General features: G+C 47.0%; 1 protein-coding gene across 1 annotated transcript in view; it reads right to left on the bottom strand.

Annotated features, from left to right (window-relative positions):
- Nucleotides 1-14770: 14770 nt before the first annotated feature.
- The window catches only part of LOC148676408 (uncharacterized), a 76195-nt gene continuing 68646 nt past the window's right edge, over nt 14771-22319 (bottom strand). Inside the window, exon 5 of the mRNA XM_088644389.1 lies at nt 14771-14809. Within this exon, the coding sequence (XP_088500515.1) occupies nt 14771-14809 (39 nt within the window). The remainder of the gene's footprint in view (nt 14810-22319) is intronic.

Here is a 22319-nt window from a genome sequence, read left to right as displayed (position 1 = left end):
ACTTTGTTTTCTGTCAGTTTTCACACTTTTGTTCGTGCTGGGTGTTTTCTCTGCTTTATTCTTCGCTCCTTCAATATTGTGATGTCCATCACTACTAGCCTGTGTTGTCTGGTAACAGCCTCATAGGGCAGGACTTTAGCATCTTGGACTTCGTTCTATCAGTTCTTCTCACTAATATGTAGTCTATTTGTGTATCATGGCCTCCACTCCTGTATGTCACCTTTTGCTCATAATTCTTCGTGAACCCTGTGTTCACTGCAACAATTCAAGAGCTTGGAGTGTTTCTAGTAGCCTTCCTCCTTCTTCATTTCTCTCTCCTAGCCCTCTCTGACCATGTTCATCTGGATAATCTGGGCATTTCTCTCCTAAATGTGCATTGAAGTCTCCTCCAATTACCACCATTTCATTTCCTGGGATTCTGCTAACCACTTCTTCGAGATCTGTGGTAAAACAGCCCTACACAGTATCAATAGACATTGTACAGCGTATACTATTGTGTTGCAGTACATTAATATAATTATATCCTTATTAATTTCTTTAGATACGGGATTCCATATTATATTCCCTATTAATCATATTCTAAAAGTATGCTTGTTTGCTCCGGTATCGAGCAAATTCGCAGAAAAACTTAAAACTACCACTTTTATACACATGTTATTTCACATGTTAGTTAAAGACTTCGATGCTTAAAATTTTTAGGGAGAAATGGAATACTGGTGTGTATTTTTTCTTTAAAGTACTGAGACCACCCATATACAGTTTACATACTGTAATACTGTACGTTTATGTTCCAAAATTAATATCATTTATGGGCTTCACATGCATTATGCTCCTATTCTTTTTATGCTACTAAAATTTCCCTTCAGTGGTAAAATTCCATATAAATATTCGATACTAAAATGGGCACAGTAAAGACATTAAATATACATATACATACTGTATACAGTACAGTTTGCATACCGTAATATGTTTATGTTCCTATTGTAAATCAATATCTTTTATGAGCATGTGAAAGGCATGGTGAATCTGAGATTCTCAAAAATTACTGTACTTTGCATGATTGGAAACAAATGCGTGATTGGATCACCGAAATGCTGTGGTGTTACTTTTACAAAGACAGTCAATTAAAAAATAAATTATTTCATTTACAAAGATGGTTACAAAGAATGTGGACCAGGGCAATACTTTGAGTTAACAGGTTGTCCAAGGTCATTCATTATTAATACTATAAGTAATATCTTCGGTAAAGACTTTGATGGCGAAAGCTCAAACATGTGAGGTTGAGCTTTATTAGCTCCACCTTGCTGAAATTCCAGGTACAATTATTTTACTTGCAGTACGCTGGGCAAACGTTCCGAGGTCAAATTCTTCCAGCACGGGGGTACCTGTAAAGCGGAGACGATGGCACCAAAATTTTTGTGCGCGCCTTCTCTTTAATGCCCTGGCCAAATATGAAGACAGTACGTACAGTTATAATTCAAAAGGAATTAAAAACTACACATCCCAGTTACCATGGTGGCGCTTGTGATCATTGCGTTTAACCAATGAAAAAGGGCGAAAAATCAGTCACATGACTTTGGGGCAGAGTTTCGAAAGCTTAACCTATCAGCAACAAAGCGAAATTTACAGGATAGGCTACCTCAAACTGTCAGTTACACGACTGTGTATGTCGATTAAGCCACTCCTATTTGGCATTTTAGTTATGGAGGCGAGAAGACGCCCCCCCACCCCCACCCGGGTGTCTGATTTGCCGTAATCTTTAACTGTCCGTGTCCGAATTGTAGTAGCTACGCGTACGAAATAAAGTTCATCCCAGCTACAAAACATATATATTTTTGTGGTAAGAGGGAGCAAAACATCAGTATTTACTGCTATTAATTAGAGTACGATTTATCGTTGAAATCTGAGCCTAAATATAAAGTTACAATCTCGACAAAGCAATGTAGGAAATACAGAGAAAATAAATCCTTTCTGACATCTAAAATCAGTTTCGATCAAGGTCTCTAAAACGAACAAGAAAAAGAGGATTTTCGGAGGGCAATTACGCTGTGTTTATATAGAATAAGTGATTTGTGAGCAATCTAATTTCTTGTTCTTTAAAACAGTGAAATGTCAGCTGCAAAAGTTCGCACCAGAAACAGCACTCTCTCTGCCTGTCATAGACGTTCAGGAAAGGGTGAATGAAGTCATGTCAAGTACAATAATTCGGTGATCAATAATAACAGTTGTAGGACAAGAAACAAACGATAGTGAAAACTTAAGCTTTTTAAGGTTAAAACTTAAATTCATTCTACAAATTAAGGCAAATGAAAATTCAGGACGTTAAAGTGCTAGAGGTGTAAAAAATACAAAAATGCACAAGAGCAAAAAGTTTTAGAAATGGAGCAGGTGTTGCTTTGAAATAAGCAAACAGAAAAAAAGCCATGACTATAGTGCAGAAGAAAGAGGGATGCAGGAACACTTGCTTAGATATACAAAAAAAATCACAAAAAGGTGTATGTTACAAAAGAACTTGCAAACATGTTCATCATGTACATGAACATGTACATCAATTTCCCTTCGCGATCAATAAAGTCTTATCTATAAACTTGAAACAGAGTGAGGAATCAGAAAATTAGCATGCATAACAAACAGCTATTCTGTCAGTGAGCCTTAAATGAATTAATAGCAACCATGGTTTCATGGAGGGCTTCTCAGATAGTTGGGCATTCAGGTAAATTGCCAGGTGAAAGGATTTGTAAACATATTTTGTTAAAGCAAGTCAGTTTTTTCCGCAACACATGAAAGACATTTTTCCAAGAAAGTTTAACCTTTGTCACTAATGAAACCACTAAATAAAGACATAAATATAGAAATCTTAAGATTTTTTTTATTCAATGTTGGTAGCAAGATGAACTGTCAGGTTGAGCTAAGTGTATATTTTGTTGCAGAGTTGCTGCAAGATGTTAATAGTGAAAAAAGGTATTTAGAAATCAGTTATTTCAAGAAGAACATTTTCAGAATAATTGCAAATCTAGCAGGATAGAGAAAGCACAGAAAACAGGCAGTTAGATTGATCAGATTAGTATGAAAATTCATTTAGCAAAGGGAATGAGAAGAGTGACAAACTAGTATACTTTAGATCTTTTTTTCTGAACCAGGGAAAATCTGATCATGTTTCTCTATAACAATAATAAAAAACTTTATTTTATATATCACCTTTAAAAGTGGCATCTCAAAGCAATACAGTAGATGTAAAAACAGATAAAAGGACCACAGATTACAAAGTAAATACATATAAGAAAGACAAGCAGTTAGAGGTGCTACCAAAATTAGAAAATGAAGCAGATACAGACACTAAGTCTTCTGAAAAGAAAGGTTCTGAGGTTAGATTTAAATGCACTCATGGTACGTGACTGATATCACTGGGAATACAAATTGAGAACTCTGGGGTGCAGCTAGAGAAGACCCTGTCACCCACAGAATGTAGATGTTCTTGAGGACAGCTAGAAGACCAGAGTCAGATGGAAAAAAGTGGGGAGTAGACCGATAATAAGCCATATGCTGTAGGTACTGAATGAGGATGAGGATTTTGAAGTTGACTCGAAACCTGATAGGTAACCAGTGCAAGGACTTGAAAACAGGTGTAATGCATCCCTGATAGAATTCTCGCTGTCTTATTCTGAACATATTGAAGATTGCTCAGTATGGATTTAATTTCCCCAGTGAACAGGATGTGCATTTATTAATTCTAGAAAAGAAAGCCTTTCTTGATTTCTCTAGTTCTTAGTTTCTCTAGTTCCCTTTAAATTAAACTATTATTCCACAATGCAGAGTATTACATGGCCAGTATTTACACATGATATTTGTGATTTAAAGAAATTAACACAAGCAGTTTTTGGAGATTTAAGTGTTGGCTGAGTTATTGCAGGATAAAAGACTGGAGATGTTGGTAAGAAGAAGATAATTTTGGGAAAGCTGAGGAATACACTGATAACAAGAACACTTCCTAATGGGGTTAGGCATAGTTTTGATGAAGATGAGGAAGTTAACAGACTGTATGTTTACATAGATACTGAAACAGACAGACACAATCACACATACACACCAGGGCCAGTTTTCCCATAAACCAATTAACTTACCAGTATGTTTTGGAGTGCGAGAGGGAGTCATATCACACATATGGAGAAAAACCATGTAACCCTGAGAGAACATGCAAACCCCACACACACAGGATGGCAGGAATTGAACCTAGGACACCAGTGCTGCAAGATAGCAATGCTAACCACTTCGCCACCATTATAAATGGATGGATACCTTAGTTATCTTTCTAGTTCACAGGTTTGCATGCATAATTTAATTTTGAAAGCCACTGAGACATCAGATACTACTGTTGTATTTATGAAAAAGAAACAAAACAAAAAGCATACTAACAACTGTGCCATCCTACTCCTTAGTTAATGCATTTTATTATTCATAAACAGTTAACATTGTTACCAAAATATTTTGAATTATATTTAACCCTATTTTTTCTTTAGTTTTGTATTTAACTTATTATATGATAGTCAGATTTAATGTATATTTGAACAATGAAAATATATTTTTACAAGATGGGGGGGAAAGTGCAACAACTTATTACAGTGCTAAATTTAATATTATTGATTGCTAATAGTTTATGCTAACACCTAACTTTCTTAATTAGATGTATTTAAAACAGTGAACTAAGTGTAACATACCATTCAGAAATACAATCGAGAATAGTTTTGTGGTGTTTGTATGGATGAAACGTTTCTAAAATGTATAACGTATCAAATTTAAAGACGATTAAAATCTGTAATCTTTCCACTTGTAAAGTCATTAGACAGAACAACAAGTTTCTGCTTTGTCTAAGGATGGTATCAAAAAGTAGTCTAAGTGGTGAGAAAGCTGTGCTTAATGATAATTAAGTGACTTAAAAGTAAAAAGAGATGCTTCATATTGCTTGATTAATTTTAAAAACTAAGTTATAAATGCAGACGCGATTGGTGCCGTAAGCGCTCCAGGCAGCAGAATGTTCTTTCTGTACTGCTGAGCTCCGCGCCTCCTCACTCTCTCGGTGCAGCGCCCCTCTCTGACGGAGCGCAGTGGGCGGTACGCTATTTTTAGAGCCTCTGATTGGGAAAAAAAGACCTGCTGATCAGTTTCACACAACAGGAAGAGAAAAGAATGGGATTTTTTCTCTTCGAAATGTGTGTTGTCTTTATGAAATTAGTGTATTTTAAACGTTTAATTAAGAAGTAAAAACCTTACAGCGTACACATAGATTCTGAGCTGATCACGAGGAAGAAAAACCACCCATTTTTCGCGCATAAAAAGTGTTTTTTAACTCTCGAAATCTGTTTTTATAAGTTTTAAAGTCATGCAATGTCTAAGTTAAGCAGGAACACATCATTATATCTCATTTTTTATTTCTTTTAAAAAAATTTTAAAAATCGTTTGCCTAGCCTACTTGCAGTACCATGCGGTATTATATGGTAACTTGTGTTACACTGCCACAAGCGCACCGCATTATAATGCGGTATTGCCCGCTTGTTTTGAATGGCTGCATCTGTAGAAAAGGTTAAAACATGGAATACAAACGTTTCAGAAATTCAACAGAGGTCTGCAACACCCTGTCTCAAAAATAGACATTTAATAAATTGAGGTTTGTGAAAACAGTGACAAATCACCCTGAACAAAATACAATTTTAAAATGCAAGCAATTTGAAATTATTATTTGTTATTAATAAATCACTTAACTTTGAACATGTTGTGATATTTAGAAATACCAACAAATTCAATAAAGTGTAGATTATATTTGCTATTTTAGTCTTTCAAAGAAATGTTTATTTGTTAAACAATAATTCGTAGCGAGAGTTGGGTCCAAACGCCTGACCTCCAGCATGCAAGGCACACACCTAAGCCATTACACCAACATGCTGCTTGACAACTGAAGCTATAACTGAACAGGGCAGACAAAAAGTTTCCAAGTAATCATGGGTGAATGAGTCAAATTGATGAAGATGTTTACAAAGAAAGTGTACTACTGTAATAATCTGAGCTATTATGAATATAATTATATCATTATTAATTTCTTTAGATACACGGTACCAAGCCATGCAGAGCCTTATAGGTGAGCATGAGGATTTTAAAGTCTACACGGAATTTGACCGGAAGCCAGTGTAAGGACTCCAGGATAGGAGCAATGTGAACAATTGCACTAGACCTGGTCAAGATTCTGGCTGCTGAATTGCACGTAATTCCAGAAGGAGCACATAAAAACTTTTCCAAAATAACCACAGTATGTAACCGAATAAAAGACTTTGATGCTTAAAATGTTTTGGAATAAAGTGGAATACTGATGTGTATTTTTTATTTAAACTACCAATACCAGCCATATACAGTTTACATAATATGTTTATATTCCTAAATAATATTGTTTATGACCTTCAGACATATTATGCTCCTCTTCTTTTTATGCTCAGCTACTAAAATTTGCCTTTATTTGTAAAATTCCATATTAATATTCAATATTAAGCAGATTTAAATGTGCACAGTAAAGAGATTAAATTAAGCAATCATTTCACCACAAGTGCGGCCTGTCAGTAATTTTGGCCAGCCAATTACGTACTGTGGTATAACGCGCTAAACTGTAGATAATTTTGCACAGCACACAGGATTTACCGTGCATTTTGAATGGCTGCATCTGTAACCTTACAGACTAAGAAACGATTCAAGACTCCAAGAGAGACCCTAAGATCCTTAGAGAGTTTTTTTTTTGTGGGGAAGAGATTAGTATTGTAATACCACGAGGTAGATATCTGACAGCAGATTTGTGGCAACAGTGAACATCTCAATATACTGAGACAAAACCTTGTAAAACTGCAAGGTCTTTTTTTTATAATACAGGCCTCATATTGAAAATAGTAAGCAATACTTTCAGCCAATTCAGAATCTGGACCTAGAAAAGTGCAATGCAGTTGCATCTTCTTTTATACAGAGTTTTGAAAACACAAAATTAAATTCTACAATTTAAATATACAGTATAACTATTTATTTAAATGTACATTATTTGCCAAAATATTCAAAATCCCCAGTTAAGAGAACAGATTATCTCAGTGACAGACAGCAAATGATGTCTGGAGGATCTCAATAGATTCACAAAACCCTAGAACTCATTCAACTCATTGAAAACTGGAAGATACAGGAACTTGCAGTTAATTCCCACATATCATTAAAATGGTTGCAGCTTTGAGTGAAAGTGATCCTACTATAAAAAATGGAATGGGATTCAAGTATTTCAACCCTTTGTGGAACACAGTACCACAGTGCCAGGCATTCATGCTGCTTGCAGGGGGTAGGAGTTACATGAACCATAAAAATGTAGTAGAAAAAAAAACTCGGCAAAAGTGTGTCCATCTGATGCTGTAAATTAGGTGTGGTCAAGTAGGAACGTCATAGTGAGATTCTGGGATCAATTCTATATATGCAGTTATTTCAAACAGGTGAGTTTTGAAGAGCATTCAAGGACAATGTTATCTTGCAGTTATCGTGTTTTCAAGGAAGCATAGGTAGAGAGTGAACTGAGATGAAAGGAAAATGCCTTGTAAGTTTAAGTAATTTTTTTTTGTATCTATGCCACCTCACACATCTTTTCACCATGCCCAGCCAAATCACTTATATTGATATTATTTATATTTCATATTAAATATAATTTAAATATCAGAGCCAGAGGTCATATTACAGTGCCTTGCGAAAGTATTCGGCCCCCTTGAACTTTTCAACCTTTTGCCACATTTCAGGCTTCAAACATAAAGATATAAATTTTTTATTTTATGTGAAGAATCACCAACAAGTGGGACACAATTGTGAAGTGGAACGAAATCTATTGGATTTTTGAAACTTTTTTAACTAATAAAAAAATGAAAAGTGGGGCGTGCAAAATTATTCGGCCCCTTTACTTTCAGTGCAGCAAACTCACTCCAGAAGTTCAGCGAGGATCTCTGAATGATCCAATGTTGTCCTAAATGACTGATGGTGATAAATAGAATCCACCTGTGTGTAATCAAGTCTCTGTATAAATGCACCTACTCTGTGATAGTCTCAAGGTTCTGTTGAAAGCGCAGAGAGCATCATGAAGACCAAGGAACACACCAGGCAGGTCCGTAATACTGTTGTGGAGAAGTTTAAAGCCGGATTTGGATACAAAAAGATTTCCCAAGCTTCAAACATCCCAAGGAGCACTGTGCAAGCGATCATCTTGAAATGGAAGGAGTATCAGACCACTGCAAATCTACCAAGACCTGGCCGTCCCTCTAAACTTTCAGCTCAGACAAGGAGAAGACTGATCAGAGATGCAGCCAAGAGGCCCATGATCACTCTGGATGAACTGCAGAGAACTACAGCTGAGGTGGGAGAGTCTGTCCATAGGACAACAATCAGTCTTACACTGCACAAATCTGGCCTTTATGGAAGAGTGGCAAGAAGAAAGCCATTTCTCAAAGATATCCATAAAAAGTCTCGTCTAAAGTTTGCCACAAGCCACCTGGGAGACACCCCAAACATGTGGAAGAAGGTGCTCTGGTCAGATGAAACCAAAATCGAACTTTTTGGCCACAATGCAAAACGATATGTTTGGCGTAAAAGCAACACAGCTCATCACCCTCAACACACCATCCCCACTGTCAAACATGGTGGTGGCAGCATCATGGTTTGGGCCTGCTTTTCTTCAGCAGGGACAGGGAAGATGGTTAAAATTGAGGGGAAGATGGATGCAGACAAATACAGGACCATTCTGGATGAAAACCTGTTGGAGTCTGCAAAAGACCTGAAACTGGGACGGAGATTTATCTTCCAACAAGACAATGATCCCAAACATACAGCAAAATCTACAAAGGAATGGTTCACAAATAAACGTATCCAGGTGTTTGAATGGCCAAGTCAAAGTCCAGACCTGAATCCAATCGAGAATCTGTGGAAAGAGCTGAAAACTGCTGTTCACAAACGCTCTCCATCCAACCTCACTGAGCTCGAGCTGTTTTGCAAGGAAGAATGGGCAAGAATTTCAGTCTCTCGATGTGCAAAACTGATAGAGACATACCCCAAGCGACTTGCAGCTGTCATCACAGAAAAAGGTGGCTCTACAAAGTATTAACGCAAGGGGGCCGAATAATTTTGCACGCCCCACTTTTCATTTTTTTATTAGTTAAAAAAGTTTCAAAAATCCAATAGATTTCGTTCCACTTCACAATTGTGTCCCACTTGTTGGTGATTCTTCACATAAAATAAAAAAAATTATATCTTTATGTTTGAAGCCTGAAATGTGGCAAAAGGTTGAAAAGTTCAAGGGGGCCGAATACTTTCGCAAGGCACTGTACATTTTAGGCTTATATTAATGTAAAGTTTTCTTATTTATAATCACCACATGTATTTCACGCAAAAATGCAAATGTTCTTAACACCGCATTGTAAAAAAATAAAACCTCAAAATGTTGTAGTGGTTTGATCGGTTTACTGAGACAATTATTAATTGTAGCAGTAATCACGAGGTTGTTTGTTGGGGCTTTTAGAAAATCAATCGTCAGAACAACTAACAACGCACACACACGGGTTCAATACACGAGATACATTTATTAATATAAACAGTGCACCAAACATATACTAGTCTGCCTGGATAATAGCGGCAGACCTTACTGTGAGGGTTATCAATATACAAGGTATATAATCTCGAAGAGATGCAAACACAAAGAGATACACAACAGAGAATATATGTCAATATATATCGTTCGGTTACCAAATCGCTAATCAGTGTTATTACCCACTGTTACTCTAAACTCGGAAGTAAATACATAACTCATGAATTAAATTGATAACAACTTGTGTTGAGGTACAATTGAATTCTCGAGACGCAATGTAGAACATGGGGTTTACTTATCCACTGTGTATGGATTTGGAGTTTCCCGGCACGAACACCAAACCAGCTGACAGGCTCTGTTGCAGCCTCTGTTCCAGCGGTTGTCCAATGGGCGTTGTCCCGGCGTCCTCTGGGTACCGGCCAACCAGTCGAGGTGCAGCTCGGAGTAGGACGGGCGGAGGAATCTAACTGCGGCGCGCAGGGCAGTCGTTGCTCCGAGGGGATCTACCAGCAGTCCGGCTGGCTAGTAGAAAGTCTCTATGCACAGAGTGTGACCGCAAGTCCTCACAAGTCACTCTTTTGCCTGGGAAGAAGCTGGTTCGTTCCCGGTCCAGCGCTGCTTCTGAATAAGCTATTCAGGTTGTCGACGAGGGTCCAACTGTAGGCTGCCGTTGATCAAGCGGAGCATTCACGTTGGTAGAATTCTGAGTATGTACGGGATCCTCGGCCTCGCGCTTAGAACAAAGTCCAAGTCCCTTTGCAGACAACAGCAGTTGTCACATGATTGTCTCTGAGGATGCGCGAAAATGGCCAAGGAGAGCTCAGAACTGAGCTTGCGCTCCCTTTTTGATCAAGACCCAGATGTGTGCTGATTGGTTGAGAGTTTGGCGGGCATTGGAGACCCACGTGGTATTACAATCGCTTCTCGGCCTTTTGGCTAAGATCAAGTTCAAGTGGCATGCCCGCAGTTCTTGTCTTTCCAAAGGTCTAGAAGGCGATCGAAGATTCTGAAGAGTGCTTGAGCTGGTATCGCTCTAGGTTGAGCCTAGGGGGTTAAGGCCAAGCAGCAGCTGAGCCGGGTGGGATCCGGCAGCAATGTTCTCTCTCTCTGCTCTCTCCTCTCCTCTCCCCTCCCCCTTTCTCTTGCTCCGCCTCCTTGGCCTCTTGGCTGGAAGTGGGTACACGTGGCCTGCCCGCGGTGCTTGCTTTCTTCCTTGAGACTCGGAAGCGCTATCCGCTCCCTCTCTCTCTCGCTCTCTCTCTCTCTGCCTCCTTGGCCTCTTGGCTGGGAGCAGGTACACGTGGCCTGCCCGCGGTGCTTGCTTTCTTCCTTGAGACTCGGAAGCGCTATCCGCTCCCTCTCTCTCTCGCTCTCTCTCTCTCTGCCTCCTTGGCCTCTTGGGTGGGAGCAGGTACACGTGGCCTGCCAGCGGTGCTTGCTTTCTTCCTTGAGACCAGGAAGCACTTTCCGCTCTCCTCTCTCTCTCTCCTCCTGCGCCTGCACCTAGCTGGGCTTTGCCCAGAAGGACAAAGGCCAGGGCTCCCTCGCTGCTCCTTTTGCTCTCTCTCTTTCCCTCCTTTTTTTTTTTTTTTTTTTCCCTTTTTCTCCCTCAGAGATGGCAGACAAGAGGACTTTGATCCGGTTCCACTGGACAAAGAAGACGGAGCCGATGCCGACTGCAAAGGCCTTCTTCATGACCTTCCTGCGAGGGATCTTGCAGTTGGTGGCCGGCGATCTCTACTGCCTCCAGGACAACAAGGCAGAGAGATATATGGAGGCCTACATGGCCACGGACGCAGCGTACGAAAAGGCAACGAGACTGATCAGGGAGAAAGGTAAGCACCCTGGCTTCTCTGATTTCAGGCCGGAGCCTATGAGGAAGACGAACCAGAGGACCATTACGGTTTGCACATACAATCCCTACGTACCAGCGGAACGGGTAACAGCGTACCTAGGGAGGTATGTAACCATGGTGGGAAAACCGACAGAGGTCAGGGACGAAGGCGTCTGGTACGGCAAACGCCAGTACCGAGTCCTCCTGAAGGAGGACCCAGAGGGAGTTGACGGTTTCCAGCACCCCCCGGCTCGCTTCAACATCGGAGCCGACAGGGGGTACCTCTACTACCCCAGGATGCCGGATTTCTGCAGCAAGTGCAGACGGTCCGGCCACAAGACAAACACATGTGACATCGTCAGATGTCACAACTGCAATGAGGACGGGCACCTGGCAAAAACCTGCCGGGCAGCCAAAAAGTGCGACCGATGCGGCGCCGAGGGACACCTCCTTCGCCAATGCAAGGTAAGCAAACCTTCGTTTGCGCAGGTGGTGGAAGCCGGCAGGCAGAAACCGGTCTCCAGACAAAGGGAGAGGGCTGAGAACAAAGAACCTGCACCTCCCCCGCTGAGACCCGAAACTGCCGAGGCCACACCCCCAGCCGCATCGGTGCCACAAGATGGCCGCCAGGAAGAGGGACAAGATGGCCGACCGGAGGAAGGGCCCTGGATAACTCCCAGCAAAAAGGGAAAGCGCAAGCGGGAGAAGAGACCCAGGGCGGACCCACCTTCGGAAGGACAAAAAAAGAGAGTGGTAAGGGAGAACTTTCTTCCCTAGGGGCCCAGGAACAACCGGAGGAGGCGCTTCAGGAAATGGAAACCCCCTCCCCCGAGGCCCAGGAAACGGAACCCCCCTCCCCCGAGACCCACAGACAAAAGGAGGAGGCAGCCCAGGAAGAGGTAACCCCCTCCCCCGAGGCCCAGGGACAACAGGAAGAGGCATCACAGGAAGTCGGAACCCCCTCCCCCGAGGCCCAGGAACAACAGGAAGAGGCAGCCCAGGAATTGGCGCCCCCTTCCCCCGAGGCCCAGGAGAAACTGGAGGCCCCCGAAACTCCCCGAGAGAGGGAAGAAAAGAGCCTCCCCGAAGCGGTGGCGGAGAGTATCCTCGAGGACGACGAGGATTATTTCGAAGCCGCCCTGGAGCCCGGACTGATGGTAGGGCTGGACCTGTCCAGCATGTTTACTTTTCAGTCCCCAGCGAAACCTGGAGGGAGCCCAGCATATTCCCCCCAGGACACGAACGAGAGGAGTTATATCTAGGCTAAACAGTGCCCAGATGTAGACTCCCAAGTTTCTACTGTAAGTACAGAGAGGAGGTTTAACTTTCACTAGTTTAACCATGACTGTGAAACTAACCTTCCTAACAACCAACGTGAGAGGGCTGAGAGACCCGGTGAAAAGACGGGGAGTCTTTCATGATCTGGCCTCAAAGTCTTTCTCAGTTTGTTTCTTACAGGAGGTCCACCTGAAGGATGAAAGTGACAAGCTGACATTCACCAGGGAATGGACAAAGGGAGAATCATGCTGGAGCCTAGGAGGGGTCCACTCTTCCGGAGTGGGAATCCTCCACGGAAACCCAGAGATGGTTTCCTCCTTCTCGATGGTGCAGGGCCGGATCCTGGTCGCAGACATCGACTGGAGGGGGCAGAAGTTGAGAGCGATTAACGTCTATGCTCCGACGGAACCCTCTATCCGGAAGGAAGTGTTTGCTGACCTAGCCAGCTGCTGCACCACCAACAGACAGGTGGTGCTCGGCGGGGACTTCAACGTCGACCGGGAGAAGGGGAGCGACGCTAGCTCGACAGAGCTGGAGTCGCTACTCAAGCAGTTCTCCCTGGTAGACGGCTTCAGACGGTGCCGCCCTAACGACGCCGGAACAACCTGGAAAAACTCCCGGGGAGTGTGCAGCCGCCTGGACTACATCTTCCTGCACACGACATGCTCCCTGGAGTCGGCGACGGTGTCCCCGGCGTGGTATTCCGACCACGAGCGCTTGACGGTGGTGGCTAACACCCGCCTGCCAGCATTCGGTCGCGGGTACTGGAAGCTGAACCGGGAGATACTGGAGGAAGACGACTTCAGGGCACTGTTCCGGAAAGACTACGCGAGCTGGGGAGACCTGAGAGATGGCTACAGCTCCGTGGTGGAATGGTGGGAGTCGGTGAAGGACAGGACCCGAACCCTGGCGCAGACGTACTGCAGACGGAAGGCGGCCAGGGAGAGGAAGGAAACTGCACGACTCCAGAGGCAACTCGAGGAGGAGTACAGCTCGGCTAACGGGGGAGGAGCCTTCAATTCAGCCCGGGCACGGGACCTGAAGGAGAGGCTCCGCAGACTGCACACGGAGAAAGCCAAGGCTTTCCTTGTCAAGGCACAAAGGGAGCATTATGAAAATAATGAAACCTGTTCCTCCTATTTCTTCAACCAGGTCCGGGGAGCCCAGAAAAAGAGGGTGATCCACAGCCTGAGACAGGGAGATGGAGAGGAAGTGCTGGACGAGAGTGACAAAGTAGAGGCGGCCACCGCTTTCTACACGGAGCTCTTTTCAGAAAAGCAGACGGAGGTGGAGGCAGGCGATGCTTTTCTGGAGGGGCTGACGGCACGAGTACCGGAGGAGGTGAGGGAGGACTTGGAGGGTCCGATCACGGCCGAGGAGCTGAAGGCGGCGCTCTTGTCCATGGAGAATGGCAAGGTGCTGGGGCCGGACGGACTCCCCAAGGAATTCTACACCTGCTTCTGGGACACCCTGGTGGCAGATCTGGTGGAAGTGGCGCAGGAGATCTTCCGCCGGGGGAAACTCCATGAGACACCATGACGGAGGGCGTCATCTCCCTGCTCTTCAAGGGAGGAGACGCCGCCGACCTCAAAAACTGGAGGCCGATCACAATGCTCTGCGTGGACGTAAAGATCCTGTCCAAGCTCCTGACCGGCAGACTGAGAACCGCCCTCCCCCACATCATCCACAGCGACCAGACGTGTGGGGTGGAGGGGCAATCCGTCAGCTGGAACCTCCAGCTGACCAGAGACGCCATCGCCTGGGCCGAGGACCGGAACGTGCCCATGATGGTGGTCAGCCTGGACCAGGAGAAAGCCTTCGACAGAGTGAACCACAGCTATCTGTTCAGGGTGCTGGAACACTTCGGTTTCGGAGAGAGTTTCAGCCGCTGGATTCAGATTCTGTACTCTGACGTGGGCAGCAGAGTGAACGTGAACGGAAACCTGGGGGATTTCATTCCCCAGGAATCCGGAGTACGACATGGCTGCCCCCTTTCACCCCTTCTCTATGTTCTCTTCACAGAGCCCTTAGCAGAGGCGGTGAGACGGGACCCCGTCATCGATGGCCTGGAGATACCGGGAGGCGCGGGGGAAACCCTGAAGATCTCCCAGTACGCCGACGACACGACGCTGTTCCTGAGGTCGGACAGGGGGTTGAGGAGGGCCCTGCAGGTCATGGAGCAATACTCCAGAGCCTCGGGGTCGAAGCTCAACCGCCGAAAGAGCAAACTGAAGTTCTTCGGGCCCTGGAAGCACAGGACGACGGCGCCGGAGGGTCTCGAACTCTGCACGGAGCCCCTCAGAATACTGGGGGTTTCCTTCCAGAGCCAGGACAATGAGACCAACAACTGGACTGAGAGGATAGCCAGGGTGAACGCCAAGCTGGGTCTGTGGAAAACGCGGTCGCTGTCCTACACAGGGAAAGTGATGGTGTTGAAAGCAGACGTCCTGCCGGCTTTGGTGTACCTGGCGGTGGTGTACCCGCTGCCAGCCAGACTCAGACGAGCGCTGCAAGGGATGATCTTCGGCTTCGTCTGGGGTGGCAGGTACGAGTACATCACGAGAAACCGGATGTGTCAGCCGGTCGAGAAAGGGGGTCGAGATGTCCCACATTTCCCCCTGAAACTCGACTGCATTTTTTACTGCAACCTCTGTCGGGCGCTGCGGGAGCCCATCGGCCACAAGTACCAGTACTTTGTCAGGCTGTGGCTCTCCATCCCGATGAGGCACTTGGTCCAGTGGTCAAACACTGGCCCCAAGGCAGAGAGGCGACCGGAGTTCTACATCCACGCTGTCAAGTGGAGCAGGAGGTACGAGGCCACGAGACAGCCAGAGCTCTGAACCAACCACAGAGCTCTGTACAAAGAGGTGAGGGGGCACCTGGTCGCCAACGAAAGGGTGCGAGTTCCCAGACTCCCAGTCTGGGAAAGAACGCAGCCGAAAGAACTGGACAACGAACTGAAGGACCTCAACTGGATGGCCGTTCACAAGAGACTGGCTACCAGAGAGGTCCTCTACAGACACTCGATTTCCAGGAATCCGCATTGCCCTCGGGACACGTGTTTCGTCGAGGAGACTCAGGAGCACGTTTTCTGGAGCTGCCCCTTCGCCAAGGCGGTGTGGGGCAGAATGGACAACATAATGCAACTCCTGGAAACGAATGCGGTGCTCAGCTACCAGTACATTCTGCTGGGGCTGGCACCTACCGGACTGGACAGGGGGACGCAGTTACTGATATGGCTGCTGCTGTCCCTCACAAAAAAAGGCCTGTGGGACGCAAGGAACAATCTCATCCGGCACAACAACAAGTGGGGAGCGAGGGAGCTGGAAGAGAGGATCCTGGCGGACCTCAGGAGGAGGATGAAGCGCGACGTTGATAAATGGAGTTTCCCCACGGCAAAGGAGCGCTGGAAAGGCCTATAGACCCTGTACAGGGATTAATGGTTTACAGCAAGAGGTAGGGTTTGGAGAGGAGGCAGAGAGAGAGAGAGAGGGAGCGGATAGCGCTTCCGAGTCTCGAGGTGGAAAGCAAGCACCGCGGGCAGGCCACGTGTACCTACTCCCAGCCAAGAGGCCAAGGAGGCAGAGAGAGAGAGGGAGAGAGAGAGAGAGAGCGAGAGAGGGAGCGGATAGCGCTTCCGAGTCTCGAGGTGGAAAGCAAGCACCGCGGGCAGGCCACGTGTACCTACTCCCAGCCAAGAGGCCAAGGAGGAAGAGAGAGAGGGAGAGAGAGAGAGAGAGCGAGAGAGAGAGGGAGCGGATAGCGCTTCCGAGTCTCGAGGAAGAAAGCAAGCACTGCGGGCAGGCCACGTGTACCCACTTCCAGCCAAGAGGCCAAGGAGGCGGAGCAAGAGAAAGGGGGAGGGGAGAGGAGAGGAGAGAGCAGAGAGAGAGAACGTTGCTGCCGGATCCCACCCAGCTCAGCTGCTGCTTGGCCTTAACCCCCTAGGCTCAACCTAGAGCGATACCAGCTCAAGCACTCTTCAGAATCTTCGATCGCCTTCTAGACCTTTGGAAAGACAAGAACTGCGGGCATGCCACTTGAACTTGATCTTAGCCAAAAGGCCGAGAAGCGAAAGAGGTTGACGCACTGGGTCAGCGATATGCTGATATATTTGCCCAATTGCTGGGTCCTGTTTCTGCATTTCCGCAAGATCGGTGTTAAAACCCTGTGACCCAAGCACTACAGATTGAGGGTCAGCTCCGACATCCTGTCTAGCCCTGCTTCGGGTGACCGCCTTGACCTCAGCCACGGTTTCTGGGGGTAGCCATTCCTGCTGGAACTGCCAGAGTTCACCCTCTAAGGCGCCAGATTTGGCCAGCCGGTCGGCCTCATCATTCCCGTCTTTGTCGGGTCCCTTCACCTGGGAGTGTCCCTTCACCTTCCTCCAGTAAACCATCATTCCAGCCTCGGTCGTGAGCTTGTCACTGGCCAGGAACAACTCTTTGTTCTTTACTTCCTTGCCCCGGGCATTTTTCATGCCGTTACCCTTCCAATACGGAAGATGGGACACGAAGCTATGTCGGGCGTAGTTCGAGTCACTACAGATGACAAATTGTTTAAGGCCATTTGTCAGGGCCTGCTGGAGGGTGATCAGCACCCCAGCTACTTCCGCATACTGACTAGTCTTTGGTCCTAGCTTATAGCGGGTCGGCCCACAGGGAGTATTGTCTTGCCAGACTACTCCTACCCCTGCTAGCACCTGCTGTTCGTGGCTAAAAGAGCATCCGTCAACATAGGCCATGGGTAAGCCCTGGCCCACGTTCTCATCGTAGTACCGATGATTGTTCGGTAGCTCAGCAGCGGGAATCATTTCTGGAGCTTCCATGTCAGTGTCACAGCCGTGACACACTTGGCCCAAAGCCAGGCCCTGTACCAGGTACTTGCTCTGTGTATAACGTACCTCTATCTCATAGCCTTGTAGGGCCATCATCCATGCCACAATCCTGCTATTTGACACCCTGCCCGCTTTCAGTCTCTGGCTATGCAGGAATGTCACAGGTTGGTGGCATGTTTCGATGATGATCTTTTGTCCCCCAACATAACTACGGAAGTGTTCTACCGACCAGACCGTAGACAACAGGGCCTTCTCGCAGTCCAAGAACTTTTGCTCCACTGGGCTCAGGGCTCGACTGGCATACGCCACCACCTTTCGCTCTTGGTCATATTCCTGACTCAGAGCAGCCCCAAGGCAGTGCTCTGAGAACCCTGCTTCAAGGTAGAAGACCTTATTTTTGTCAGGGTAGGCCAAGCACGGCGCACTACCGAGTCTGCGCTTCAGCTCCATCACAGCCTGTTCTGGGGAAGGCCCCCACTCAAAGGGCACGTCTTTCTGCAACAGCTTGTGGAGGGGCCTTGCTATTTCAGCATAATCCTCAATGAACTGCCGGGAATAATTACATACTCCCAGAAAGCTGTGCAGTTCAGACAGGTTAGTGGGCGACTTCATATTCTGGATAGCTTGGACTCTGCTGGACTGTGGCTGTATGCCTTGGGCTCCAACCAACAGTCCCACGTACTCCACTTGGGTCCTACACCACTGTCCCTTAGCCAGAGACAGTTTGGCCCCTGCACGGGAGAGCTGGGTCAACACATGCCTGATCTCGGCCATGTGTTCTTCCCAGGTCTGACTCAGCATCAGAATATCGTCCACATAGACCAGGTTGCCCCTGGCGGCTGCATCACTCATGGCTTTGTGCAGAAATATGTTGAACTCCGCTGGGGAGTTGGAATACCCAAAGGGGCATCGATTCCAGGTGAACTGCCTGTTTCCAAAGGAAAAGGCCAGTTTGTACTGGTCTGTCGGTTCTACCTCAAGGGTCCAGAACCCATTGGCCACATCCACTGTGGTGAAATATTTCGCTGTTGTCACCTTGGCTAACTCCTGATCTAGGTAGATCAAAGGAACCTGTTTATTCAGCTGCCGGTAGTCAATGGTCAGACGCCACTTACCATTGGGTTTCAGCACCGGCCACAGTGGGGAGTTATAAGTGGAGTTGCACTCCCTTCTGATCTGACGCTCTAGTAGAGCATCCAACATCTCTTTATGGACTCGTATGCCGTGAGGGGAATGCGATACTGCCTGACATAGGTTGGGCGGGCGCCAGGGGCCGTAGGAATGCGCACTGTGTGCAAATCCATCACCCCGCAGTCATAGGCGTCCCGTGCAAACACTTCCTGGAAATCCTGGAAGATCTGACGCAGCTTCTGACGCTGGCTTTCCGTTTCCAGGGCATCTGCCTTACCAACCTGTTCCTGTACCAGCTCTAGGAACCCCGCTTTTGACGGCATGGCAGTATCCCGGGTCGCACTCTCGGCTGAGTGGTCCGTCAGAACACCTGCGTGTACTGTGTACACAACCATCTCATCCTTATCGCTAAGGTCCACTCTGCACACCTCCTGGTTGCAGAATCCCCCTATTGGCATAATTGCAATCATCCGCCGGGGGTAGGTGTAGTACACCTGCTCGGTTCCCCCCTCCCTGGCCAAGGGACCAGGGAGCTGCCCCAGTACTGGGATGGCCAGTTCGAAATCATAGAAACCATTGTCAAATACCAGTCCCATGTCAGTGCGAGCAGGGATTTTGACATCTTGTTTTGCAATGTTCTGCACCAACAGGCAGGTAGCTCAGCCATTCCGTTCCAGTCTGGGGGTACCACAGACTGCTAGGTTCAGTCTGATAAACTGAGTTGATGGTTGGAAGAAAACCATCTCAGCGTCCATTCTCTGTCCCTTCTTTAGGACAAGGCGTACTGGAAACCCTGCTGTTGACGCAGGAACGATCAGGTCCGATTCGTTTACTACCTGGCAGGCCTGAGGAATCGTCTGACCTGACCGAATGTTCTCGGGGTCGCCGCTTAGAGAGTAAGCATCTGGGTTCACCCGTGTCCACAGCACACTGTTTACTGTGTCCAGCTGGGCGCCCAGTCGAACCAACAGGTCTGCACCAATACAGACTGAGTGGGTCAGCTGAGGTGCTACCTGGAAGTAGTGAGCAAACTACCTTTTTCCGATGGAGATGGAAGCTACACAGCTTCCTTTGCTCCAAATGGACCTATGAGGTGGGGGTGCCCACCACAGAACCTGTGACTGCGTCACCAGGATCACCTGACGGCTTCGCGACAGGTCCTCGAACAGACCTTCACTGATTATGGACTTCTCAGAGCTGAGGCTGAGAATTACATCATCAACCTGCACTTCTGCCACCTGGACCCCTCCCACCACCATGGGGTGGTAGTCCTGGTCCCCCTGAGGTACCAGGGCGCACAGAAAGGACTCCCATTCATTACCGGACAGGGAGATCCACTCTTCTTCAGGGATGAAAAAGGGGTGTGCTTTACCTGGCGGGTCAAGCAGCTGCTCGGAGCACTGCTCCTGTAGTTGGGAGACCGTGGGAGTGCTGGCCTGGGCAGGACTTCCCTGTAGTTTTGGAAAGCAAGAAGAGACATTTATTTCTCGTCCAGAGGAACCAGGTGGAACCTCCAACTCAGCTATAGTGTTCAGTGGGCACTGTGTGATCACAGCATAACCACTGAACCCCCCTTTTTCCTGTACGACAGGCTTAGGGTTTTTGAACTGATCCCAAAATTTTCCACGCTGGCAATCCACCAGAGGCTCCAGCCTGTCAAGCAGGTCTTGGCCAATGAGTAGTGGCTCTGTTTTAAACCTAGAGATGTAAACATGCACCACATTCATTGGCCCGAACCTAAGTGCCACCCACACTCGGTGTGTGATCCTGGCATGATCCTGGGTATAGCTGGAAATCTCTATCTTACACGGTTCTACCTTAAGTCTGATGCCTTTTCCTTTCGCTACTCGTTTGAGCTCGCTGAGTAGATCGGCTGACATCAAACTAATTTCAGCCCCAGTGTCAATCAGTGCTTCTCTATCTAAGACGTTTTCAAGAGAAACCTTGATATAAATATGCCTTGCTTTGCCTTTCTGGCTGAGATTCCCTAAGAATTGTTGGAAGCCTGCCTTTTCTTTGCCTTCAGGGGCGGGGTCAGCGCCCAACTCAGAGTCACAGTCTTCTTCCAGGCAGGAACCCTCCCACCCAATCAGATAGACTGAGGGAGGGGTTTGGGATGGATCCCCGCCTCCTCCAGTGAGAAGGGGCGTGGTCCCCCTAAGCTCATTCACGCTTCCGGCATTCGGTGCGGAAGGTTTACCCTGTCCTGATCTCTCAAGCAGGGCTTGTTCAAGCAGGGCCAGGCGGGCTGCAGTCGATTCCCTTCGTCCAGCCTTATGATAGGCTCTGCCGGAGCCCTTACCTTCCCCGTAGCGCTCACGGCGGCTCTGACGCTTAGTGCGGTCCTGCCTGCCTATTTTGCGCCGGGGCTTAGCGGGCTCAGGAACCTCAGCTCCCTCGAGCTGTGGCGAGTCGTCAACCCTGCTGGCTTTAGTGGCGAAGACGGCCGTTTTAGCAGGTTTTCGCTCTGAGGAAGCAGAGACTTCAGCTCCCCAGGCTTTTTGAGCCAACCTTCTAATGTCAGCCATTTTCATCACTTTTGCATCAGTGTGCATCACAATCATTTTCCTGACTGAGGGATGCAGATTAGCAATGAATAAACCTTTGAAATTCACGTTCTCTTCGCAACCCTCTTCATTCCGCCCTGCAAAATAAGTGCACCTAAGCCTCTCATAATAGTCGCGAGGGGCTTCAGCTTTTTCGTGCTTAATATGGTGCGCAGCGGCCACGGCAGCTATGGGATCGATAAAAGCCAAAAATTCTCCGATCATTGCCTGACACAGCTCCTCAAAGCTATTACAGACCTCCGGTCCTTGTCTAGACATCCACTCGTGGACCGCTCGGCTAGTAGTTTTCCTTACTAACATAGCCTTTTCCTGTTCGGACGCTCCGGGCATAAACTGCAAAGTATATCTCAGCTCATCGATGTAGGTTTCCACATTTTTCCCTGACACTGACGGGTCAAACCTTTCTACATCTTTGGCTAACTGCCTCAGGGAGTGGAGGTTAACTTTTATGGTTTCTCCGCGTGCAGGGGGACGGCCGTGATCAGGAGCAGGGGGTCTATGCCTGAATTGCATCGCCCTTGCGTCTCGCGCAGGACTCGGCGATCTCCCCCATGCCGATCCGACCACAGACTCTGGCCGGGAGAAACCTCCTCCCGGCGCGCTGGGTGAGCGCTCTGGGCTTCTAGGTGGGCTGGCATGCAAGTGGGATCTAGCCTGTTTTGCTTCCAGTACGGCAGGATCTAACTCCTTTTGCCTTTCCTGGCTGAGCTCATTTAAACTCTCAATTTCTTTTTCTTTTTCTTTCAAGCTCACTTCCAGGTCTCTCCTAGCTACCTCAGCCGCAGTTTCTCTAGCAGACAGGTCATCTAATTTACCTAAAACTTCCCTGAGTCAGTCTTCACTTTCCTCATTTTTCACTCTCTTTTCTCTGATTATATCCAGCAACTCAACTCACTCCACCTTATATCTTTCTAGCTTTCCCTGAAGCTTTTGAAACTTTGTCAGCTGGGACAAAGACAGTTACAGCTGTTTAGCTAGATTTAAGCCGAAACTCGATGGGACCTGAACTGCATTCACAGACCCTCCTGTGTTAAGCTGGTT

This window comes from Lepisosteus platostomus, chromosome 2, assembly GCF_059453375.1.
Source record: "Lepisosteus platostomus isolate fLepPlt1 chromosome 2, fLepPlt1.hap1, whole genome shotgun sequence".
In the NCBI taxonomy this organism is placed as follows: domain Eukaryota; kingdom Metazoa; phylum Chordata; class Actinopteri; order Semionotiformes; family Lepisosteidae; genus Lepisosteus; species Lepisosteus platostomus.
This window is presented reverse-complemented; position numbering and strand designations above follow the sequence as displayed.